This window comes from Rhinolophus hipposideros, assembly GCF_964194185.1.
Source record: "Rhinolophus hipposideros genome assembly, chromosome: 24".
Classification (NCBI taxonomy): Eukaryota; Metazoa; Chordata; class Mammalia; order Chiroptera; family Rhinolophidae; genus Rhinolophus; species Rhinolophus hipposideros.
Window position 1 is genome coordinate 35694728 of NC_138070.1, and position 24059 is coordinate 35718786.

General features: G+C 43.7%; 1 protein-coding gene across 7 annotated transcripts in view; it reads right to left on the minus strand.

The window, feature by feature from the left end:
• Positions 1-24059, minus strand: part of GRAMD1B (GRAM domain containing 1B) — a gene marked incomplete at its 5' end in the record, with an annotated part of 168168 nt that overhangs the window by 124558 nt on the left and 19551 nt on the right. For 6 of the 7 annotated variants that reach the window (XR_013992506.1, XR_013992507.1, XM_081037370.1 and 3 more), the window contains one exon: positions 11325-11402. The exons of the other annotated variant lie outside the window; for it this stretch is intronic. Coding sequence is in view for 4 of the 6 variants with exons in the window: in XM_081037370.1 (XP_080893496.1) it covers positions 11325-11402 (78 nt within the window). The remainder of the gene's footprint in view (positions 1-11324; positions 11403-24059) is intronic. 7 annotated transcript variants of the gene reach the window in all.

A 24059-nucleotide genomic window follows, 5' to 3' on the forward strand; every position in this document is an offset into this window, starting at 1 on the left:
ACCTGCTGCCTCTGCAGCTCCTTCAGCTGTCTACTGTCGCTCCTGCACCTGAGCTCTCCCTGCCCTGATGTTTAAAACAAAACACAGGCAGGTGGAGGGCCCAGAGGGGGAAAGCTTGAGGCTCCGTGCTATGAGGATCCCTTCTAACTTCAGCCTAAGCCACAGCTCCAAACAGAGCCCTTCTCCATCTTTCAACACCTAGCAGCACTCTGGGCACTTGGTGAATTTCCTCTCCTCCTTTGTCCTTAGACAGGGAGGATGGAGCTGTACCTGCATACGATGTCAGCTGCTGGTGCAAGAAAGAAGGGGAGGGCTGGCAGGCACTGCTCCCAGAGGGTTTGCTACTTGGCTCCTTCCTCATGGTGAGGGAGCTGACTACAGAGATTACCTGAGTGTCCATGGGGCCATGGGGAATTCAGTGGCCAAGCAGGTAGATGGAGCTAGAGTGCTCTGGAAATAGGCTATTTTGGGACAGTTTCTAGGATAGAATAAGCAGAATTGAAAACATTTTTCCATCTAATAGGAAGACGTGGCAGGATCTGAGTAAGAGGCCTGCATTCTGGCCTGGCTTCAACTCCAGAGGCCTGCCCTTTGTCTTCAAATTACATTATCTTGGTTTTTCCATTTGTTCATTCACGAATTCTGCAACTATCTGCTGAGCACTTACTCTACACCAAACATGTATGTTTCTACCAGTTTCTATCCTCCAGGGCCTCATGGACTAGCAGGGAGACAAATAAGTCAACCAAGGAGTACACACCACGGGGCACGTGCTAGACAGAATTAACCACAGCCTACCACTACACCTATATAGTAGGCATGAGGAAGCTTGCTCTCCCTGCCCCACCTGGAGGATGTGAGGGTGAGTTCTAGTAGGACATGTAAAACACGAACGTCTTTTAAACTAGTCCGAGAAAAGGTGATATCAGAAATCCCCAAATGAATTATACCCAAACCTCATACTATTCCCATTCCACCTTTCTTGATCTAAGGAGACGATCTCACTTGTATTTCCTATTACACAGAGGAAATAGATCCTGCGGCTATGAACCTCCTCACCTTCCTACCACATCACCTATGAACTCAGCTGCGTCCATACCCATTACCATCTCCTACTCAAAGCTAATCCTTTCACCTGTGACGTAGACCTATCTTTTCCTCGTCACATCTGGAAACCTTGCTTCTCATTTTTCAGCACCTACCTGAGTAAGTCGGAATCTCAGGACTAACTGAAGATCTCCCTTCTCTCTCACACTCTATGTCCACAATCCATCACCAAGTTTTGGATATTTTATCCTAAATATATCTTGAATTCACCTACTTCTTTTTCTTCATGACCACCATCCCAAGTCCAAGCTACCAATATCCTTTGCCTGGACTATTATAATAGCCTCTTATCTGCCCCAGTTGATCTCTCTGTATCCATCCTTTCTCTACATTGTAGTCTTTTCAGAATGCAAATCTGATCCTGTCACTTCCCCTCTTAAAGACTTACAATGGCTTCTTGAGGCTCTCAGCATACTCAAGTCCTTGTAATGATCAACCAAGCTGTGCTCCATCTTATCTCATCTCATCTGTCTCATCTCACTGGTTCTTTCTCACCTCAGACTCATCCTTCTGGTCTTAGCTCAATCATTACGCCCTCATCCCTGCCCCCTCCTGTGCAGTCCAATTTCTTTGACACACCCTCTCAGGGAACCATGTTCCCCTTCCTTTAATGCATATATCCAAGTTTGTATTTTCTATGTTCTACACTCAGTTGTGTTAATATTGTTGCCTCAACAGACTGAAGACTCACAAGTACATACCCTGTTTCTCCAAAAATAAGACCTAGCCAGACAGTCAGCTCTAATGAGTCTTTCAGAGGAAAAATTAATATAAGACCGGGTATTATATTATATTTCATTATAATATTATATTAAAGACCCAGCTTTATATTATAGTAAAATAAGACCGTGTCTTATATTAATTTTTGCTCCAAAAGACGCATTAGAGCTGATAGTCCAGCTAGGTCTTATTTTTGGGGAAACATGGTGGTACATAATTGGTAAATGTTTATTGAGTGAGTGAATGAATGAATGATGTCCTCTCTGAAATTATCATCCTTGACCTACAGGTTTCTACTTCAGAGATTTAAAAAGTGCTTGTGTGTCCCTATAGTAAAATAAAAATTCTCCCCAAATCACCGCTGCCTTGTCCTCTAGTTATGACCTCTATTTCTCTTCTTCCCAGGCAAACTTCTAGGATGCATTCTCCATGTTCAGTCTCTTTGTCCTCCTCTCATATATACTCTTCTAAAACTTCTCTACGGTCACCAATGACCTCCTAATTGTCACTGCAGAAGATCCTTTTTAGTTCTCATCTTACCTGTCTCTACCCTCTTCGACTTTCCTTTCTTGCTTCTGTATTTCAGTCTCCTACTTCTCTTGGCTTCAGGGGACAATCTTTTACAAGTTCCTCCTTCCTTCACCTTTGCTTGAACTGTGCTAATCCTAAGATTCTTGCCTCAATTACTGTCTCATATCCAAACAAGAAGCTTTAGTCCTTTCTCCTGAGCTTCAAACGGGTATAGCCAACTGCCTAGTGTACCTCCACACTTAAATGCTCCAGAGGCAGTTTAGACTTTACGTGTCTAAATTAAACTCACTACCACTATCTTCAAATTGCTCCCCCTTTTTTCCCCAATATTTTAATAATATAATATCAATAATAATAATAATAGCAAGCACATATATAATATTAGCCATGTGCAAGGCACTCGTACTATTCTTATCATCACACACACTCAATCCTCAACCCTATGAGGCATGAACTGTTATTATGCCCACTTTATTGATGAGGAGAGTGAGGCACAAAGTGAAGTGATTTGCCCAAGATCACACAGCAAGCAGTGGAAGCACAATCACAACCCAGGCAGGTATTTAATGTCTAAGATGTTTATGTGCTGCCCAAGCGAGAAACATTGGATCTAAGTCTTGTCAAACCTATTTAATAAATTTATTTAATTGTTTTTTCCTTTTCTGTCCTTTTGACCATAATTCAGAAATCTGCCCATGTGGTCTGTTTAAATATCACATCAGTAAGCTGTCCCTTCCCACAAAACTTAAGACTTGTCCCAAAAACTTTGGTCCACCACATCTTTCTTTTTCATTTTCTTTAGAGCATTTATTATACTACTTGATATTTTCTGATCTTTTTGTTTGTATTATCTATCTCCCCTCATTAGATAGTAACATGAGAGACAATTATCGTGTTCATAGCTGTACCCCCAATGCCTGCAAGAGTATGCGCTCAATAAATACTTATTGAATGTGGGAACAAATGGGTAAACAAAGGCCACATCTATCCTTGGCTATCTGTTTCTAGAGTTTGCCCCTGAAATCCATCTTCCACACTAGGACCAAAGTGATTTTTCTCACAAGAATATCTGAAAGTGACCTGGGCACCCTCTTCCTCAAATATCCTTCTGTGGGGACAGAGCCAGGAGTGCAGTTTCCAGGCTCTCCCCGTCACGTGGAAAGGTGCTGGCTCAAGTAGTAAATGGCCATCAACTGTGATTGGATGGTCATCAGCTGTGGCTAGTTGGCCGTCAGCTATAACCAGTGAGCCATTGGCCACTAATATAACTGCCGTGGTTACACTAGCGAAAAATGGGGCTAGCAAGATGGTGGTGGCTGAGCTAGCAAGAGCGGATTACAGTCAGCAAGTGAGGTTGGTTGGTTGGCAGAGAAGCGTACGGTGGGTTGTGGATCGTGTGGCTCCTGCTTCCTGTGTCTCCAACCCAGCCGCCAGTGAGACTATAGTGGTATGACTCCCCTATCTATGGCTCCGTGGGTGTTCCTTTTTGGCCTCACCACGTCCTGTGTCACCAGAGACCCTGCATGCCGCCCTGCATGACACCTTCACTTGTTTCTCCTCATCTATAAATAAAGCCCCCTCTATCATGGCAGGATGTGACATGGTCAGGCACCTGATTTCCAGCCACTCGCCAGCTACCCACCTCCTGGCATGTGAGCAGAGGCAATCCTTAAGTATCTGTAGTTCCTAAACACGCCGTGCTTCTGACGCCTCCATGCTTCTGTACATCGTGTTCCCTCGCCTGGCAATGCTGTCCACGTGACAGACTCCTACTCATCTTGCAGCGCTTAGCTGAGGCATAAAGACTCCTCCATGGAGTCTTTGTGGATACCACCACCCTCTGCCCCCTTGCCCTCCCTCATCCCAAGCAGAGTGACTATGTTTCTTTTGGGCAAATTTCTTAACTTGACTGAGCCTCAGTTTCCTAAACTCTCATTTGAAGACAATAATAGCATCTATTTGATACGGTTCCTGAGAGGATTATACTTAAAAATGCATGCAAGATTCACTGCATAGGGTTAGGTACTGTCATGAGAGGCAACCTGCGGGGTCTCAGCTCCCGCTCCCCACATAAGAACGTAGGATATGGTGAGGCCAAAAAGGAACACCCACGGAGCCATAGATAGGGGAGTCATACCACTAAAGTCTCACTGGAGGCTGGATTCACACGATGTGTGACCTGCTGTCCACTTTTCTGCCAACTGACCGACTCTCCTCCACTCCTTCTCGACTCCACTCCCCAGCGCAGCCCGCGGCAGTTATATCAGTGGCCAATTGGCTAACCGGCTACAGCTGATGGTCAACTAGCCACAGCTGATGGCCATCTACTACCCGAGCCAGCACCTTTCCACATGAGGCCGAGAGCCTGGAAACTGCTCTCTGGGGCTCTGTCCCCACAGTACATTAGCAAATTCCTTAGTTTTATTAATTCCTGTCGTGCAGGGTCTCAGCTCCCACTCCCCGCCCAAGAACGCAGGACACGGTAAGGCCAAACAGGAACACCCACGGAGCCATAGATAGGGGAGTCAAACCAATATATTCTTGCTGGTGGCTGGGCTGGAGACAAAGGAAGCAGCATCTACATAATCTGCCTAACAGCAGTCCGCGCTTGCCAGCCACCATCTTCTTGCTAGCCCCCATTCCTTTTCTGCTAGCGTAGCCACAGCCGTTATATTAGTGGCCAATGGCCTACGGGTTACAGCTGACGGCCAACTAGCCACAGCTGCTGGCCATCTGATCACAGTTGATGGCCATTTACTACCCGAGCCAGCACCTTTCTATGTGAGGCCGAGAGCCTGGAAACTGTTTTTTGGGGGGTTTTGTCCCCACACTCCACCCCTACAGGGTCTCGCCTCACAATCTACGCGACAAGCGTCTTCTGCGAGGGGCCCTGTGCAAGGAGCCTGGAGGTGAATGCACTATCCTGAACACAGCCAGGCTCTCTGGGCACAGCCAGGGTTTCTCAGGGCACCACCACAGTACTTCTGGGCACAGCCAGACTTCCTGGGCTTCTTAAGGTACCACCAGTCTCCCCAGGCACAGCCAGGGTTTCTCAGGGCACCACCCCAGTACTTCTGGGCACAGCCAGACTTCCTGGGCTTCTTAGGGTACCACCTATCTCCCCAGGCACAGCCAGGTTTCTCAGGGCACCACCACAGTACTTCTGGGCACAGCCAGACTTCCTGGGCTTCTTAGGGTACCACCTGTCTCCCCGGGCACAGCCAGAGTTTCTCAGGGCACTGCCACTCTCTCTGGACACAGCCAGACTTCCTGGACACAGCCAGGGCCTCTCAGGGCACTGCCACTCTCTCTGGACACAGCCAGACTTCCTGGACACAGCCAGGGCTCACAGGGCACTGCCACTCTCTCTGGGCACAGCCAGACTTCCTGGACTCAGCCAGGGCTCTCAGGGCACTGCCACTCTCTCTGGGCACAGCCAGACTTCCTGGACTCAGCCAGGGCCTCAGGGCACTGCCACTCTCTCTGGACACAGCCAGACTTCCTGGACACAGCCAGGGCCTCAGGGCACTGCCACTCTCTCTCTGGGCCTCTCGGGGTACTGTGCTGGAACAACAGTGGCTCACATCAAGGTGCTTACATATTATCAATGGCGGCCAGTCAAGACACAAAAGCAAACATTCTTGCCAGTCCCACTACATGGTGGTATGTTCCCAAACAGTCAAGCGTCCAATAAATTAGGGATGGAAGGCAATTCCCCATAGTCCATAGTCATTTGCCAGGGCTGTCCTGGGGGTGAGGGATGACCTTGACCTCACCCTCATCTCCCACGGAGGACTCAGCAAGCGTATCCTCCTGGGACTACAAGTCCTGCATCCGGGCTGCCTCAACAAGCACTTCCCAGCCCACAGGGCGAAAACAACCTTCGCTTTCTCCGCTTTCTCCGGCCTCTGCTGGTTGGGGAACCATCCACATCTTTCCACCCCTCCACGGGAATCGAGCTCTCCGGCAGCTGCTCCTCCTGGTCTTCCTCAGACTGAGCTTTCATACGCACAAACTGCTCCACTGCCCTTCGGAAAGCTTTGGCCAGCACCGTATCCTGCCGACTACGCCATGTGTCACGCGGGGGACCCTGCTCGCTGCGCCATTTGTCGTGCAGGGTCTCAGCTCCCACTCCCCGCCCAAGAACGCAGGACACGGTAAGGCCAAACAGGAACACCCACGGAGCCATAGATAGGGGAGTCAAACCAATATATTCTTGCTGGTGGCTGGGCTGGAGACAAAGGAAGCAGCATCTACATAATCTGCCTAACAGCAGTCCGCGCTTGCCAGCCACCATCTTCTTGCTAGCCCCATTCCCCTCCTGCTAGCGTAGCCACAGCCGTTATATTAGTGGCCAATGGCCTACGGGTTACAGCTGACGGCCAACTAGCCACAGCTGCTGGCATCTGATCACAGTTGATGGCCATTTACTACCCGAGCCAGCACCTTTCTATGTGAGGCCGAGAGCCTGGAAACTGTTTTTTGGGGGGTTTTGTCCCCACAATTCCATTTGTCAATTATTTCATGATATTTTACTTGCTTACTTATAGGTATGTCTCACCATAGGCTGAAGGCTTTTGAGGGGAAATACCATGCCTCAATCAATTGATCATTAATATCTGTATCTGACATTTTGTGGGTGCTTAGTATTCTATACATTGTTTCTGTCTCTTCTCTTCAAAGACAGCAGAGTATATGCAGATCTACTAAGAAACTAAAAGTATAGTTTAGTGGTTACCAGAGGGTAAGGGGGGTGGGGGGAGGGAGATGAGGGTAAGGGGGGTCAAATATATGGTGATGGAAGGAGAACTGACTCTGGGTGGTGAACACACAATGGGATTTATAGATGATGTAATACAGAATTGTACACCTGAAATCTATGTAATTTTACTAACAACTGTCACCCCAATAAATTTTAAAAAAGCAAAAAACTAAAAGTAAAATCTCATGATAGCCAAAATCAGAGGACCAGCAGCTACCATTTACTAAGTATCTACTAAGTACTAGGTACTTTACACACGTTCTCATTTATTCTTTACAAGACTTTTACAAATGAGGAAACAACGGTTGCAGAAAGCTAAATTGTTTTTTTAAATGCACAGTTAAGAAGGAAGACGGTAGTCAAAACTAAATTGGTCTGACTTTAAAGGCTTCCTTTCGCTCTTTCCAATCCACCAGTAGACAGCCTCTGTCCATCTTGCAGGCTGGACCCAGGACGCTCCCCAGTATGTTGTGGACACTTCATAAAGGTTTATGGCACATATGCCTGCATGCAGGAATGGATATGTGAAAGAATGTGGTCCTGTCTTGGCACTCGGTCACACCCCAGCCCTGTCCAGGTCTCAATTTTCCTACCACTTAAAAGGCTTCCTGGTTAACTGAGACCACGTTCTGGTGAAAGTAATATGTTACATAAATGCTCTTTAGTAAAACAGCTCCTTTCCATACAGTCCTGGCTTTGTTTTAAAGTTCCTGCCACTGGGTGACTGTACTAAATAAAGATCTGGCAGCTTGAGAAACCCTAACAATTGGTCTAGTTTGGGCTGAATCTGAGAACTGGTGTTTTTTATGTGTACCCCTGACTTCACCTAGAAGCATGAAAATGAATTAATGTCCCATATTCCATTATACACACACACAAACACACACACACAACCTTGGGAAGTTAGGTCTATTTTTGCTTTCTACTGCAAAATTAGGGGGATTAGTCCTATCTCTGAGACAATCCTCATACCCCATAAATTGATTCTTTTCCTAAAATCAACCCTTCTCCCTGACGCACACCTGCCCAGGAAATTACTATCTCCCAGCACCCACCTACGCTCTGCCCCCATCATGGTTCCAAAGGCTCTTTTCCTTCAGGATAGAAACTGATGTGAATGAGGAAACAAATTCTCAGAAGGTCTTAGGTATGGACACCACATGAAGGCATTTCACCCTTTACTGTAATGTGGACATTTTTTAGATTATAGCTATTTTGTCTCTAGCTATTTGGTCTCTAAAGATTATATCCATTCTGCACCTTGTACAAGAAAAAGAAAAATCAATGTTTTACTTAACCAGTTGAAAGTACATCTCATACTGAAGGATTATAATTTTGATCTTTAAAAGAGAAGAAATCAATGTTGTTATTATTTTTTTGCCTGATCTATGAAACTATCCTTCATCCTTTAATTGACCATGTGGTTTGGAGAATTAGGTGCAGCCACTGAAAAGTGTGCAAATTACTCAACTCATACGTGAATATTTTCAATCTGTGATGATAGTACCTGCTCTATCTGCTTCCCAGGGGAGTGGCAAAGGATAAATGAGATGATTACAGGAAGGCCTCACTGGTGTGGGAAATGCTGCCGTAAACAGCAGGGGCCCAGAGCAAGGAATACTGCCCGATCTCCACTGCTGAGAATCTCCCCAGGATTAATTTCTCACACTTGCCCCACATCACAGGACATCACAGACCCACATTGAAACACTCCAGAGAGTCTCTTAATTGGGTAGAAACACATTAGAAAAAGGATTAGGTGCAGGGGGTAAGGGTTTGCTCTGTGCTGTGGCTAGGTAATTAATGAGTGCTCTGGGGACTTCCTCTCTCCAGGAGAACCCACTGGCTTAGAAGAGAAAAAAAGACTTCACCCAGAACAGCTATGGTGAACACATACCAGCCCTGAGTTTCTGGGGGGGGAGGGGGGTCCACAGGGGCTGCCATGGGAAGCACCCTTCTGCTCAAAGCTCTCCGCTTCCTGTACTGCCAAAGTGAGCAAAACTATGTCCACTTCCCCCAGGAAGAGTTTAGGGAGCTGTCAGTAGCCAGGGATGACCTCTAGAAGATTTGTCTTGGCAGAGGTTTAGATAGTGGGAGATCCTCCATAACATTTGATTTGGTTAGGGGAGTGGGCAGAGAAAGAGCTAGAATATAATTTATATCAACATACAATCCCAAATAGCGATCATAGCAGGGCTCTCTAATTCGCAGCCACGTCCTAGAATAAGATAAAGTTGCCTTGGGAAAACACAATTCAGCACTTTTTCATCTCTCCCAGGAATGCCCCAAGTAGAAGAGATAAATTAAAGGGAGTTGAGGAGTTGCCAATCATAGAGCTGATAGACAAGGAGCAATTGAAGACATCATGATCAGAAATACTTCAGATATATGACGCACAAGCACAGGGAAGGGAATAGTGCTAGGGGAACTCTATGGCCCCTTCTAACATTGAGAGTATAGTTGTTGAAATCCGGAAAGCATTGAAAAGAGAATGTATAGGCCATTCTAGAGACTGAGAGAACTGCCATAGGATCACAACTGATTACGTATCTTAACAAGAAAGATTAGTCTTTGCTCCTTGGGGGGCCCATGCCTCGTATGTATTCTTGTCTAAATTGATGAGCTTAAGTATTAATTTTGGTTAATAATGAGCACAAAATGGAGAACTAGGGAAGAACTCACAAAACTTTATAACCTAAAGAGATAGAGATTATAGAGGTCCCACCCTCTCTCCCAGGACAGAATCCTTTTTATGACAGGATGGAATCCTTTGTATGATAGATAAAAAAATGTTCTATCTTTTGTTTGAACTTCTATGGAGGCGATAGTTTATTACTTTGCAAGGCCTATTCCATTGCAGTGCAGTGCTCATCTAATCATGGAAAAGTTCTTCCCTACCCTGAGCTGAAATTCCTTTCACAATAACTTCTACCCCTCAGGTTCTATTTCTTAGGCTTTCAGATGGTTAGTAAGTGCTGTGACAATCAACCTCAATCTTCTCTTTTCCAGGCTAAACCCCTTTCCTTCAACCAATCCTTATATAGTTATCATACTCATCACTCTTTTCTGGGCTCTAAGTTATCAATATCCATTTCCAAAGAACTCAAAGACCATGCGGTACTTGTGTCATATTATTGGCTCATACTTGGCTAGGAAATAAAACTCCCAAGCTCTTTCCCCCGTGAAATCTTGTCAATTAGGCTCCCTGTGATAATCCTACACTTAAGAAACTATTCTAACATAAATTTATAAATATGTAATATAAGTATCACATAAATACATAATAGCACATTGACTTTAAACAAAAAAGTCTCATTGTTGTTTCTACCTGTAGTTCTATTTGAAATAATACTAAATCTTGATTCCATCATCTTGGTGTTCTCTATTCCCTCTCAGCGCTGTGTCTGCCATAAGGATTTTTTCCTTTGGTTTTGTGTCTGCCACAAGTTTGATGAATGAAATAAGAGCACGTTCTGTTTTTTCATCCAATTTGTTGATAAAAATGGTAAACATAGCTAGACCAAAAGGAGAGCCCTTGGATATAGCCACTGAGACCCCCTTTTACTTGACATCAATGCAGTCGACGTCCTCGGGACACCGAGGTTTAACTGCCACACAGAGCCCTCTGTCCATGACGCAGAGGTACCACAGCAGGCAGGCGCTGGCTGGCCCTCCCCGCCTACGTGTGTAATGAGTTACACCTCAAATCTTCAAGGGAGTATGTAGGAGCCTCCTTATTCTCACTGCTCCCTGTGGAACCAACCTCATTCTCCATTAGTCTCTGACACCAGCCCACTCCAATCCTGGCGTCCCGCTGCTATTGAGTGCCACACATGCCATCCCAGGCCATGCAGCTTTCCTCAGGCACAAGACACCCCTGCCCCTCCCATGCCACACTGTACCCAATATTTAAGGTGCGCCTCTATCCCCAAGTCCATTCTGATGGCTCCCCAACATGTGTGGTTTGCCACACATTGACCCTTCCCCTGCTAAGCACCAGAGGCGTCCCTTCATGTTGCTCCCTCTCACTTTTTGGGGGGGCCTCCTAGCTTTCTAACCAGTCTTTGAGCAGAGATCTGGCAGTCTCCTCTTTCTCCTGCTTCCCACATTTCTCGCTCATGGTGGAAGCACAATCTTACTCCCACATTTCACCCCATCCCCTATAAACTTTTCTTTCATTCTCTCCCTCTTCGTTTGATCTTACCTTTCTTCCCGTACCCGAGGACTCAGGAACCTGCTTGAATCATCATCATGGCTGCTCTGCTGGCTACTCTGTTGGCTGCTGAGGAAAGACAGGATATGAACCGTTAAGGTCCAGCTTCTTTCTCAACCTTGGGGGGAGGTCATTTAGACTTCAGCTTGACAAAGAAATGGGGTTACAAAATTTTAAAGATACAAGTTCCCCATGTAAGTTTACACAGAGGTGTGCTGCCATCAGTGGATATGAGAAACGACACAAGTTTGGTGACAAGCCCACCCAGCACACCTAAAGCAAAAGAGGAAACTCCCGGCCTGTCCTTCCCTGGCTATAAGATCAGAGTGAGCACATGCCTCCAGCATTCTCCGTACCTGGGCCTCCGAGAATCTCTAGGACAGGATAACAACCCCATTCTTCAACCTCAAGGGAGAACTTCAAGGAGCTGGTAGACTGTGTGTGTGTGTGGGGGGGGGGGAGATGTGGGGGGAAGGGAAATTCCAGTAGGGCGAAAGATTTGATGGGGTCAGGGGTCACCTGATCTGCTTCTCTGCCTCCAGGGAAACCTGAGGAGACTGAGGTAAAAGAAGGATTAAAGGGTGGAGTCCTTCTACTCTTTAAAGCCCTATAGGCAAGATGATTACAGAGCTTTCAGTTCAGATTCTTTAAAATGCTTATATTAAGGTTACAAGAAATTTAACTGTTCTTCATCTTACTCAAGATAAAGAAAAGCTGTTCAGACACCTCATGGCACTAACTGAACATACAGTTTATGAACAAATAATTTTTATTAATTTCTAGTTATTAACTACTCCAGGCATCTAATCAGCAGTCCCCAAACTACAGCCCCATGGCCAAATCTGGAGCTTCTTGTTTTTTGCACCCTGGTGAGTTAAACCCATGTTTGCCTTTTTAAATGATTGGGGAAAGAAAAAAATTAGAAAAAGCATATTTCATGACGTGAAAATTATGAAATTCAAACTTCAGTGTTATAAAGTTTTATTGGAACACAGCCACACTCGTTCATTTGCATACATTTACATACTATCTATGGCTGGGTGTTTTTTTTTGCTACAGTGGCAGAGCTGAGTAGTTAAGTAGTGGAACCACTAGACTGACAAAGCCTAAAACATTCACTACCTAGCCTCTTACAGAAAAAAGTTAGTAAACCCCTGCTTTGCATAGATTCTCTTAATAATAAATTCCTATTTCCATAAATGTCTCTATAACCCAGGCTCCAATAGAACCAAAATTGTTTCCTTGTTCTGACGGAATTGTCCACCGCAACAAAATGCATTGAGCTCTACAGGGTACTTTAGATTCCCGGCAAACTGCAACCTGAACAATCTCATAGGGTAAATGCTTGCTCCAGAACGGCATTGTACACAAAGCATCCAGTTGCTGGCATAAGTGGGAGTGTACACAATCCCTTTCTCCTCTACACAAAACACTTTTTTTGCCATTTGTTCACTATGGAGTAGCTATTCATCACTCCCCTTTGCCAGGTCTCATAGACTTCCCTATTAAAAACTCCTTATGACAAAATTGTGCTATCGTGTTGTTGACCCATGGGATTTCTTACACTATGACTGACCTGTTATGCATCAAGCACGCTGGGATATGTGTTATACTACAGTAGGCAATCCAAAGAAGATAGAACTCAAATTTCAAAGCTGACACAGCTCCAGAGGTGAACATCAAGAGAGGAATACCAAGAGAGACCGTTGGCAGCACATGTGAGAAGTAAAAGGGAGCCCAGTGTTTTACACTAACAGCCAACAGGGTTTAACCAACCCAAATGACCAGAATCAGCATTACGTCCTCTTAAAGGAAGAGATCAAACTTGATTTCATTTAAGCCATAATGGACTGGTTCTTCCTCCCCACCCTATCCTCTCTCTGGCAATCAAAACTTAAAGTTAAGTTAAAAAAGAGACGCCCAGAACTAAATGACCCTGTATCACGGTTTCAGAAAAATATTCTGAGCTGATATTAGCAATATATACCACTAGATGGCACTGTTGACTTACAAACCGGAACTGTAAGGCGGCCAACCCATCTTGCACTTCTGGAACCAAAACTAGAACCAACCTCTGGTTGCTTAGAAAACAGTTCAGATGGTAGAGATCAAAGCAACAATGAATCACCTTCAATTGTTGATTGGTTCTAAATAACTAAGAAATATCAACCTGCATTCACTCAACAGGGATTTATATAATGCCCTCCATGTGCACATATGCTAACAAGAGGCAGCATCAAGGCAACTGTTAAGTTTACACTCTGGAATCTGCGGCCTGGGATGGAATCCAAGCTCTTCCACTTGCTAATTATCTGACCCTGAGCAAATTATTTAACATCATTTTTCTTGGCTACAAAATGGACACAGATGTTGTAATAGTTCTTACCTTGTAAAGCTATTGTAAGGATTAAAGATCATATATGATGTATGGGTAATAGTGCTTTGTGCATATCTACTACTATATACATTCTAGGTATTATTATTATGTGCAAAGCATTATTTTGTGGGTTGTAGAAAATAAAAATATGAATCAGACAAGGATCCTGCTCTCAAGATGTTTACAATCTGGAAAGTCAATATAAGTAACTACTTTTAAAAGTAGAAAATGGTGACTCTTAAAAGTAAATATTAAATACTACAGAAACAGAATAAAGACAGATCACTTATAGGGTAGGTGAGAGAAGATTGTCTCAACCACAAAGTTTTTTACACTTGAAATTCGGTTAGATTCAAGGAAAGCAGAAGTGACAAGAAAAGGCATTCCACTTTAGCTCCATTTACCAAACATTTATCATGTACCAGGCATTGTGCTAAGCGATGGGGACGTAAAAGCTCCCAATCTAGGAGGCACAAGTATTCTCTGTGTATTGCGATGCAGCAACACTGGAAGGAATTGGACAAGGTGAGGTGGCAAATTTCTGTTGTGGGGTTTGTCAGGGAACACATCAGAGAAGTGAACGCTGAACAGGAGGGGACAGCAGATAAATCAATGGTGGAAATAGCCATTGAGTGCGTGGGGTATTCTAGCGCCCCCAGGAAGGGCTTGTTCCTCTCTCCTTCGGTATGTGGAACTTGTTTTTCAACAGTCTTAACTAAGTGAGATGGATGCCAACCATTCCTCCACTCGATCTCATGAAATAATATTGTTTAGCAGAATTTCCAGAGATTCAAACATTGCCTCACCCTCTCACATAAACTCCTTCAATTCATCTCTTCTATGAGCTTGTTCAAATGATACAGGCCACCTGTATACCAGGCAGCGCCCGAAAAGAATCTGCAAGTCTTCTGAGGCATGAAAAAAGCATCCACCATACTAGGGTGTTTGTAGGGGAGAACAGAATGCCAGGTCAAGGGCCACACCCCCAACCACTCCATTTTAGTCAAGGCTTTAGTGAAGCAGTGTGTCCAGTTTGGGCTCTACAGCTTACGGAAGTTGAGAAGAAACTGGAGGAATCCAGCAGAGGGCACTAACAGATAAAAATGTCTGTTAGAAAGCCGGGGGGGGGGGGCGGGGTACCTAGAGAAAAATTAGGATTGGAATGATTTACCCTGGGCACCAGATGACTGAAATCCAGCTTAACGTTGCAAGGAAGGGAACTTGCATAAGCAACTGTTGCCATTACCCCAAGATAGCAGGAGAAGACATTGGGATAATTTAAATCCATCCTGTTGTAAATTCAAGCTTCAGATAAAAAATACTGTATAAATTAAATTCGGAAACACTAGACTGTGTTACTAAATAAGGTGGGGAAGTGCTTCTTTAAATTCTGAAATATTCCTGAGGAAAACCAGCTGAGGTGAACCGAATCTGGAATCCTGGTTTTGTTCTCCACCCGCAAGCTAGTGCTTAATTAAAGCTAGCCTAGAAGGTCACATTAAGCTAATACCACTGGAAAGAGCTGGGAAAAATCTGTTGTAATCTGAGCCAAAGCACACTTCAGAAGGCAAAAATTCATAGGCTATCCCAGGAAGCTCAGCAATGCAAGCTGGGTAAATTCCTGATCTCTACCGGAATCCTGATGATTCCACTGATCTTCCTTCCTCCCTCCCCCAACCCTGGACACTTGCAGAAAGTACAGAAAGGTGTCCTTTTGCCCTCTGCCAAGTACAGCATCGCCGCTAGGGAGATTGAATTTGGCACCTTTTCTGAGTTGGTGCTTCACAAGTAGAAACAGCTCTTTCTCTCAGACAACACCAAACAGGTCTTGGCCTCCTACACTCAGAAGGGTTTCTGAGAGATTCAGGAGATTCCAAGTACTTATGGGGATGTGCAAGCTGTAAATTAGTATTTCCAGAGCCTAATGGAAACCGTGTATTTATCCACACTAAGGCTGTGCAGACTAATTTACCACATTTCTTTGCTTTTGGCTGAAGCCAAGCAATTTATTGTGTGAGCACCAATTATCTCATGCTAATTGGAAGCTTCAAACAGCTCAAGAATGGCTTTGATTGATATGTCTTTGATTAATAAAAATGGGGAAATAAACTATTTTAGGCAGCAGATATATTAAAAATAGCATGGAGACAGACAAACCTAGGTTTACCCCCAGCTTTGTTTCCTATTGGTCCTATAACTTTGGCCAAATCACTTATCCTCCCAGCCTATTTCTCGGAAAAACATGAACAATAAAATACCATTTATAGAATTGTATTGAGGATTGAGTTCTGAGTAATCCTATCACAATATCTGAGCTCAGAATTTGGGATCAGAAATACAAGTTTTAGTCCTGACTTGGCCACGTAGCAGGGTGATAATGGGCAAATTATTTAATTTTTCTAAGTGTCAAATGGGGATATACCACATGCCTGAAATGGTTGCAGTGAAGATTAGAAATGGTAAAGACCATCTAGAAAAATAATCTGGGGCATTGGTAGGTATGCCATAAAAGGTGGACATCAATTTACTTAATATTCAGTTAGTTTGACAGATAAATATTTTGAAACATTGAATGCTTGGGAGGAAGACAATATGGTAAAAATGTTGAGAGGCAGTAACTGGAAAAGTAGGATCAGTCACACCATCACTGACAAAAGAGAAGGCTGGGTTTTCATGCTGAATTATATGCACCTGTGGAATGAGTCTGGCATTTACCATTTCAGTTTAAGTAGAAAAGGTGTATGGGGGAAGAAAGACAGGTAACAAAGAAGTGGAGAATAAAAGAGAATAGTTTCTGTTTGTCATCTGGCGAATATAGGAAAGTCTAATAGAAAACAAGGAAACAGATGTGATTTGGAGCACTGCCAATAATTGCCAGCTTCTTAGAAAACATACCTGAATGTTTTCAAAAACTACTTAGAAAATAACACTCTCAGAGTGAAATTTGATAATTTGTATACAAAGTTAGCAGTACTTTCTGCTTAATGGTTCCCATGGGAACCTGCAGCAAGGTAGGAAACTGGTCAAAGATTCAGGGTTTCAGAATACAGCTAAATATCTGTTAACTCAATACAACTCACTACCACTTCTCTATTTAACAGTTCGTTTACCTGTAAACATGCCCATATCTCTGTCTTTAAAGAAAGAAAGAAAGAGCTTTCTTTCAACTCCTTTATTTCACCTTCTTTCCCCTCGGGGCCATATTTTATTGAAAGAATACTTTACTTGGTGATTGCCAAACTTCTATCAAAACTGTATCAGAACAAGCTGGGAGCTTTACTATGCAGCTTCCTTGGCCCCTCCCCAAACTTACCGAGTCAGAGTTTGAACCTGTCCAGCAATGTGTTTTAACAGCTTCCCACTGATTCGGGTGGGCAAGCAAGATAGAGACCCACTGGACATCACACTCACTGCCTCTACTTCCTCACCATTGGTTCATGAATTAGTCCATTGCCATCTGGCCCATACCACCAGCCCGCCTTGGTTTAATCAACCAGGACCTCTGCTGCTGCCAAAGCCAATAACATCTGTTACATCCGACTCTTATTTGACCACCAGGCAGGTTTGACACGGATGATTATGCCCATCCTTTAAGCTTCACACTCGTGCTTTCTTTGTCACCACCCTCTCTTGGTTCTTGGATTTTGTCCATCTTTTGTTTTCCTCTATTTTTAGGGAATTTCATGGACTGTTCTTCTGCTTGGGCCTGAAATGCTTCCCAGGACTCAGTCAGCCACTCATTTAATAAATTATCAAATACAAAGTATGTACCAGGCATTATTCTACAATCTAGATACTGAGAATAGAGCAGTAAACAAAATAGAAGAGATCTCCAGTCTCAAGGAGTTTCTTTTTATTGGGTTCCTTCCTCTTCCAGCTTTATACCAAGGGAACCTAAGTTTCATGGACCCCTGAAATTGTTATCAAAATACTGTGCAGTATTATATATTCATGGGAGAGGATTTATAGCATTTGTCAGATTCTCAAATAGGCCTGGGACACACAGAAGATTCAAGTCCACCGCAGTACCTCTCTGAGGAATTTTATCCACATCCAAGGCTTCAATTATGGTAGGTATGCTGATGACTTCCAAAGATAGCAGAGCCGAGAGCTGAGCTATCACTAGCCACATGTGGCTATTTAAATTTAAATTAATTAAAAATTCAGTTCCTTAGTAGGACTAGTTACATTTCAAGTACTCAATAACTATGTGTAGCTATTAGTTTCCATAGTAGACAGTACAGATATAGAACATTTCCATCAGCAGAGGAAGCTTTACTGGACATCGTAGAGGTTTCCAGATCAAAGCCAAGATTTGAGTTCCAGTTCTGCCACTTATTATCTGAGTAACTCAGAGCAGCTTATTTACCTCTCTCTACATTCCTGTTCCCTCATCTGTTAAAATATAAGTAGACCTGTTTTGAAGATTGAACAAGTTAACTAATATAAAGCACTTAACAAAAGGTGTGGTAAATAATAAGTACCAAACAAATATTAATAACACTTATTTTTATCATACATTTGCACTGGTATTGGGCTCTCCTGAATATCTTACAGGAATCTCAAACTGAACATGCCTAATACTGAATTCACCATCTTTTTCTCCTCTGCTTGTTCTCCACAAGTAAGGATTCATTCAAACTATAAATGTACCTCTACATCAATTTCACACCAAGTCCTGCAGATTCTAATTCTACTTCCTTACTATCCCTCAAATCCACCCCATCTTCCATCCATTACTCTACTGCCACTGCCTTCGATCCTACTCTCCTCACTCCTCATAGGTAATGCTTTAATAGACTCCTAACTGCTTTTCCTGTTGCCAATCTGGCCCCACTCCAGTCTACCTGTGACATTGACACAATAATGATCTTCCTGAAATGCAGATCTGATCATGTCTTTTCTTAAAATCCTTCAGGCTTCCCATAATTTCAGAACACAGTTCAAACTCCTTAGTTTAGCAATAAAAGCCCAATAAGCTGACTGCTGTGTATCTTCTCAGATCCCACATCTCTCACATCCACTCCAGAATTTCACTCTCCACTCCAGTCATTCTATTTGTCTCTGGCATTAAATATGCCTTCTCTTGGCCTGATATATCCTTTTCTCTACTCCTCTCTTTGTTTCATTCACTCCAATTGCTGAAGCAGTACAGTTCAGGGACCAAACCTGAGGGTTCTAGCTTTACACAGTCTGCACTCAAATCTTGACTCTTTCTACCTACTCTACTCAATTTAAACCTCCATAAAATGGGGACAATAAAAGTATCTTCTTCATTGGAGTTATAAAAATGAAATACATTAATACCCACAAAACACTTAGAAAGGTATCTGGCATTCAGTAAGTACTATTATAACAATTAGTATCCTTGTAAATTAGTACCTTCTAAGGGAAGCCTTCCTTGATGGCTGCTGCCCACAGTATGGTCCTCTATCACCTGGGACTGCCCTTTATCATACCACTTATCATACTCCCTAAGACACAGTAATTAATTATCAGCACTCTCTACCTTCTACCGCACTATAAGTTATTTGAGACCAAAGATCCTATTTGGTCATTTCTTTCCATTCCTGGTGCCCAGCACCAGGCCTAAACCTATTAGGTGTACGAATGTGTCTGATAAATGAATACACAAATATCTAGCTTTGTCCTCTCTTCCGGCTCTCCACTTTCACTGACTACTCCCTGGCCAATGCAGAAGTACTCCTTGCTGAGTCCTCCTAAATCTGTACAGATTACACTCTCCCTCCAGATAACAACGTGCTTCCAAATGTCATCAACATTTGCTGAATGCCTGTGTTGAAAGTAGCCTGCTAGGCCTTACTGGATGTGTCAGGCATGGACTGTGACCTCAAGAACCCACTGTTCAGTATGAATTCCTGATGTGCCATCCATTTATACACGTTTCCAACAGACTGTGTTTTGGACATTAGTGCTCTGGAGAAACCAATTAGAATTAGACATATGTGAGCCTTCCAAATATGGCAGACACTGTAAAAGCAGGATAAGATTTTGAAGCCCAAGGCTATAGCTTTTTTGTTTTTTTGCTTTTTTTCTGAAATGTCTATGAGTTTTAAATTTCCATGCCAATCTTTGGCTTTCATGAATACAGATAACCAAGTTTGGGTTGGGAAAAAAATTAATTATGCTCCCTAATACTCTGTTCTGAGATATTTTTCACAAAGGATAAAGGATCCCTCACTCGCAATAAAATTCTAGGCCTCTTACCACACACAGAATCATACTTACCCCACTACATTCCTCAAACGGGGCCTGAAGGGGGCAATGAGAACTTGTGTCCACTTAAACTCTCTTCAATTGCTCTTGCTAAAGGAACACACCACTTTTGTCTGGTTCCCTATATTCTCGTCACTTCCTTGGCCTCCATCACTACCTAGCTTCATAGCGAAATCTAAAGCCCTCCGAAGAAAGTAAATACAAATTAATCAGGTCACTTAGTAGTAAACCTTTACTCAGGGGGCAGTGTGGCTAACAAAGTTGCTTCCCAGAATTTGAAGTCTGTGAGAATTCATTAAGGCCCTGGGCAGTGGAGACTAAAAGGCCAGCCTATACCCCCCCTTCCCTGTCTTCCCTCCCAGTCCCTTGTGCCCCCTCCAGCCTTTAGAAAACCCCTTGCTTCCCAATCCAGGGCCTTCACATTGGAGAAGGAAGAAGTGCTAGGAAACTGCAGAGAGTTCTTAAACCCCATGCAATTACCAGAAGCCATTTTGTCCAGATAACCCCCAAACCTTATTTTGGACAATCATCTAGATCCTGGTTCCTTTATCCAAACTGCTCAAAATGAGGAGTTCAAGTTCCTTTTCCACTGATTTCTTTTCTTAAGGGCAAGTCAGGAGACTTTCCAGGACACAGTGAGAGCCTCGGCTTTGTTTCCCCACATGTCCCTACTTCCTCCATACCAATAACCCTTAAACTGTATTCCCAACTATAATGTTTTGAAAGAGATAATTGACTAAATACAGTTTGTCTCCTAGTTAGAGTGTGTGTGTGTGAGTGTGTGAGTGTGTGTGTGTGTGTGTGTGCAATCAACGGCACACAACTACCACTCAGAACTTCAGATCAGCATCCAGGAACATCCTCACTACAGTGGGTTGATAGAACTCAAGCCAAACAAACTTAATGTTTTAGGTTACCTTATCACAGAAAAATGCATGCATGGTTTCTGGTAGGATTTTGGAAATTCTAGAAAAACCTAAAGGAAATCCTCCCAAGGAACCCACTGACTTCAGTAATCAATATACAAACTGCCATTTGCTTGATCTCTTCTTAGCTTCTCTTCAACCAACCTCTGAAAAGTTGTTTAACTAGAGTTCTGCCCACAGTCCACTTCTCTACACATTGTTTCCCAACAATCTCATCCAAACCCATAGCTTCAACAAGCCACATGTTGACTCCCAAACCTGTCTGTACCACTAGCTTCAACTGTTCCATCAGGCACCAGTTCCCTAAATCCAACTGTTTACAGGACATTGCCTAAACCCTGCCTCCCAGGCTCCTCACTTAGCATGTCCCAAAGTACCCCCTCTCCCCAACACCACTCTCACCTCTTGTACCACATAACTCATGTCTGCCTTCCTCAGCCCAGCTATCTGTATCATCATCCATACACTTAGTTGTCCAAACAAGGAAATTCAGAAATAGTTCTGGCAGTTCCCTCTTCTCTACTCCAACCTGTCCCTGAGTTCTGTTGTTCCTATTGTGAAACATGTTTTATGTCCATCCCCTCCTCTCCATCCCCACTGTCGTTGTCCTGGTCCAAAGACCAGGACCAGACTCACTGCATAAGAATCACCTGAAAACTTAAAAAAGTAGTTTCCCACCTACTCACTTGCCCTGAGCTCTGACTCGGGGGCCTGGGGTGGGGCCTGGAAGATTTGTAACCAGGTTTGCTAACGACTGAAGTCCTACGCTATTGAAATGACCTTTAAATGTGCTGATAAATCTTTAACAGCCAGCTTGGGGCAGAAAAGGGACTGATTTGTATCATTTGCTGAATTCTGTGGTATATGTACTCCCACTGTGGTTGATTTCAAGCTGCCAACATGATGTCACTAAAATCACAGTTGGGAAGCAATGGGCACATTTAGCTGACACTAGCCAGTCCTGGCACACAAATGTGCCTAGACCACCACCTATTATCTTCTAAAACAGCTCTAAACATGCCTCTTCCCTGGTTCAAATCCATTGACAGTTTCCTCTAATGTCACAGATTACAGTCCAAAGATCTTTACCTCACATGCAAGGCCTTACAACATGAAACCAACTTCCTCTTCCCAACTTCTCAACTTCCTCTACAGAAAGTTTGGCTTAAGTCCCCAATGTTCTATTTACACTAAACCACTTGTGCTCCCCAAACACACCATGTACACTTGTCCCTCCAAACTTTGCTCATATTGTCCCTTCTGCTTTAAAGGTCTCTTCTACATGATCCCACAGACCTCACCACAATAATTGCATCTTCCACTTGGGCCAACTGAGCCCCATCTCACACAGAAGCCTGGCTGTCTCTTCCCTGTGACATAGTTAGGGCCTAATTCAATAATTTTCTTTCTTTTTTTTTTTCCTACCTGACCCAGTGCTCTGCTCCCTTTGAACTGCACACAGAGCAATGACAAATCCAAACCTGAGCAATTATTGCCAGTGAGAATGGTAGCTCTGCCCAAGCTTTGGAAATATGTTGGCTACATCAGAGAAAACCTCTTTTAGTGCAAATATTGGCTGCTGTTTTCAATGTATTAAAGATATTGCATACTAATATGTTCAATTTAATACTAACACTAAACCTTCACATTTAAACAGTGCTTTCCAATCTACAAAGTACTTCCACACACTTCCGTATGATCTTTCCAAAGTCATGAAGTAGATAAAATATGTATATATTCTCGTTCTCATTTTAAAGATAAATAAGAATTCAAGAGGACACACGACATGTCTAAGAACGAACCGTTGGTAAGCTAAGGAATGAGGATTTCAATCCAGGTTTTCTGTCCCTGAATTCTTTGTTCTTTCACATTGATAATGCTGGCCCATAGCATTCACTTGGAGCGAGGAAGGGGTGGATGGCAGGAATGGCCTCAGTGATAACATTGAGGGAGATCTGAACTTCAGGGAGAGGGGCTGGAAAGAGCTTGAATGTTCATTCTGCTGAAAGTGTCTTTTGCCCCTGCCATGTAGGAGGCAGCCCTCAGCCAGAAAGCAAGTACATCTGGAAAGTCCAATGCAGCCAAAACCTTGAAACAAAAAGTGACAAGAATTTGCTCTGACTAGTCAATGGGCACTGATATGAGATAAGACAGTTTACCAAATAGTGACACTTCCTATGAGGCCAGAAGGCCACATATGAAACCATAGAAATAAACAAGTTGTTGACTATACCTGAAAAAAACAACTTATGCCTAAGAGTGGAGTTGTCTCAACCACATGCTGGTGAAAAGCCACGGGAAAGCCAATCAAGACAAAGCAATGTGCCCAGGGAGAGGGCAGGACTTCCTAGAACTGGAGTCAGGCCTAGAGAGACTTCCAAGAGTCCACTGATGGGTTGGTCGAAAGCCCAATGAAAAGTCTTTGGGGACCAGAAAGGCCAGCACCATCCCTTTTAGCCATGAGGACAGGACTCAGGAGGGTGCCAGCTGCAGAGCACAAATGCTGGTGCCCTGAGGGCCTCTTCACAGAAATAAGTTTAGGAAACTGTCCTAGCAGCAGTGCCAATTTGATTGTACTGCCAGCAAAAGTAGAAGTAGCTTGCTTGATTTAGGAGCTAACCTTGAGTAGACTGGGATAGCTGATTTCCCTAGAAACAAGTAGCGAACTCCTATAAGAACTTTTAGAAGCTCAAGGAAAAAATAACAAGTCTAGTTTACATCTGGTTGAAGATCAAACTCAATGAAGAACAAATGTTTCAAGATGTTTTATGACTATGGTTTCCCAACTGCTAATTTTGTCACCACCTGCCTGTACCCCTCTCGTTAATATAGATCAAAGCTCTTAAACTGAAAGTGTGTGGGTCCTGAAGGTACAAGAAAGGGAAGATATAGAAAGCCTTGTATTGTGCCCCTGAGGAGGGCCAAGGAGAGGAGAGGCTAATGCATCTGGAAAGAAGTTCTTCAGTCCTAAAGGACAAAGGACTCATGGGAGAGGGGGTATTTCCATAGAAACCCTATCACAGACCAATTGCCAGATACAAGGAAGGGCTGTGGAACTCAAGGACAGACTGCAAGCTGTGCTGTTTTCCAGAAAGAGTCCTGTCAGCTTCCCTGCTTCCCCCTTCGCTGCTGCCCCACTCCTGTCCCCATCCCCCACCCAACTTAATTTGCCCTTAGCCCCAGGGA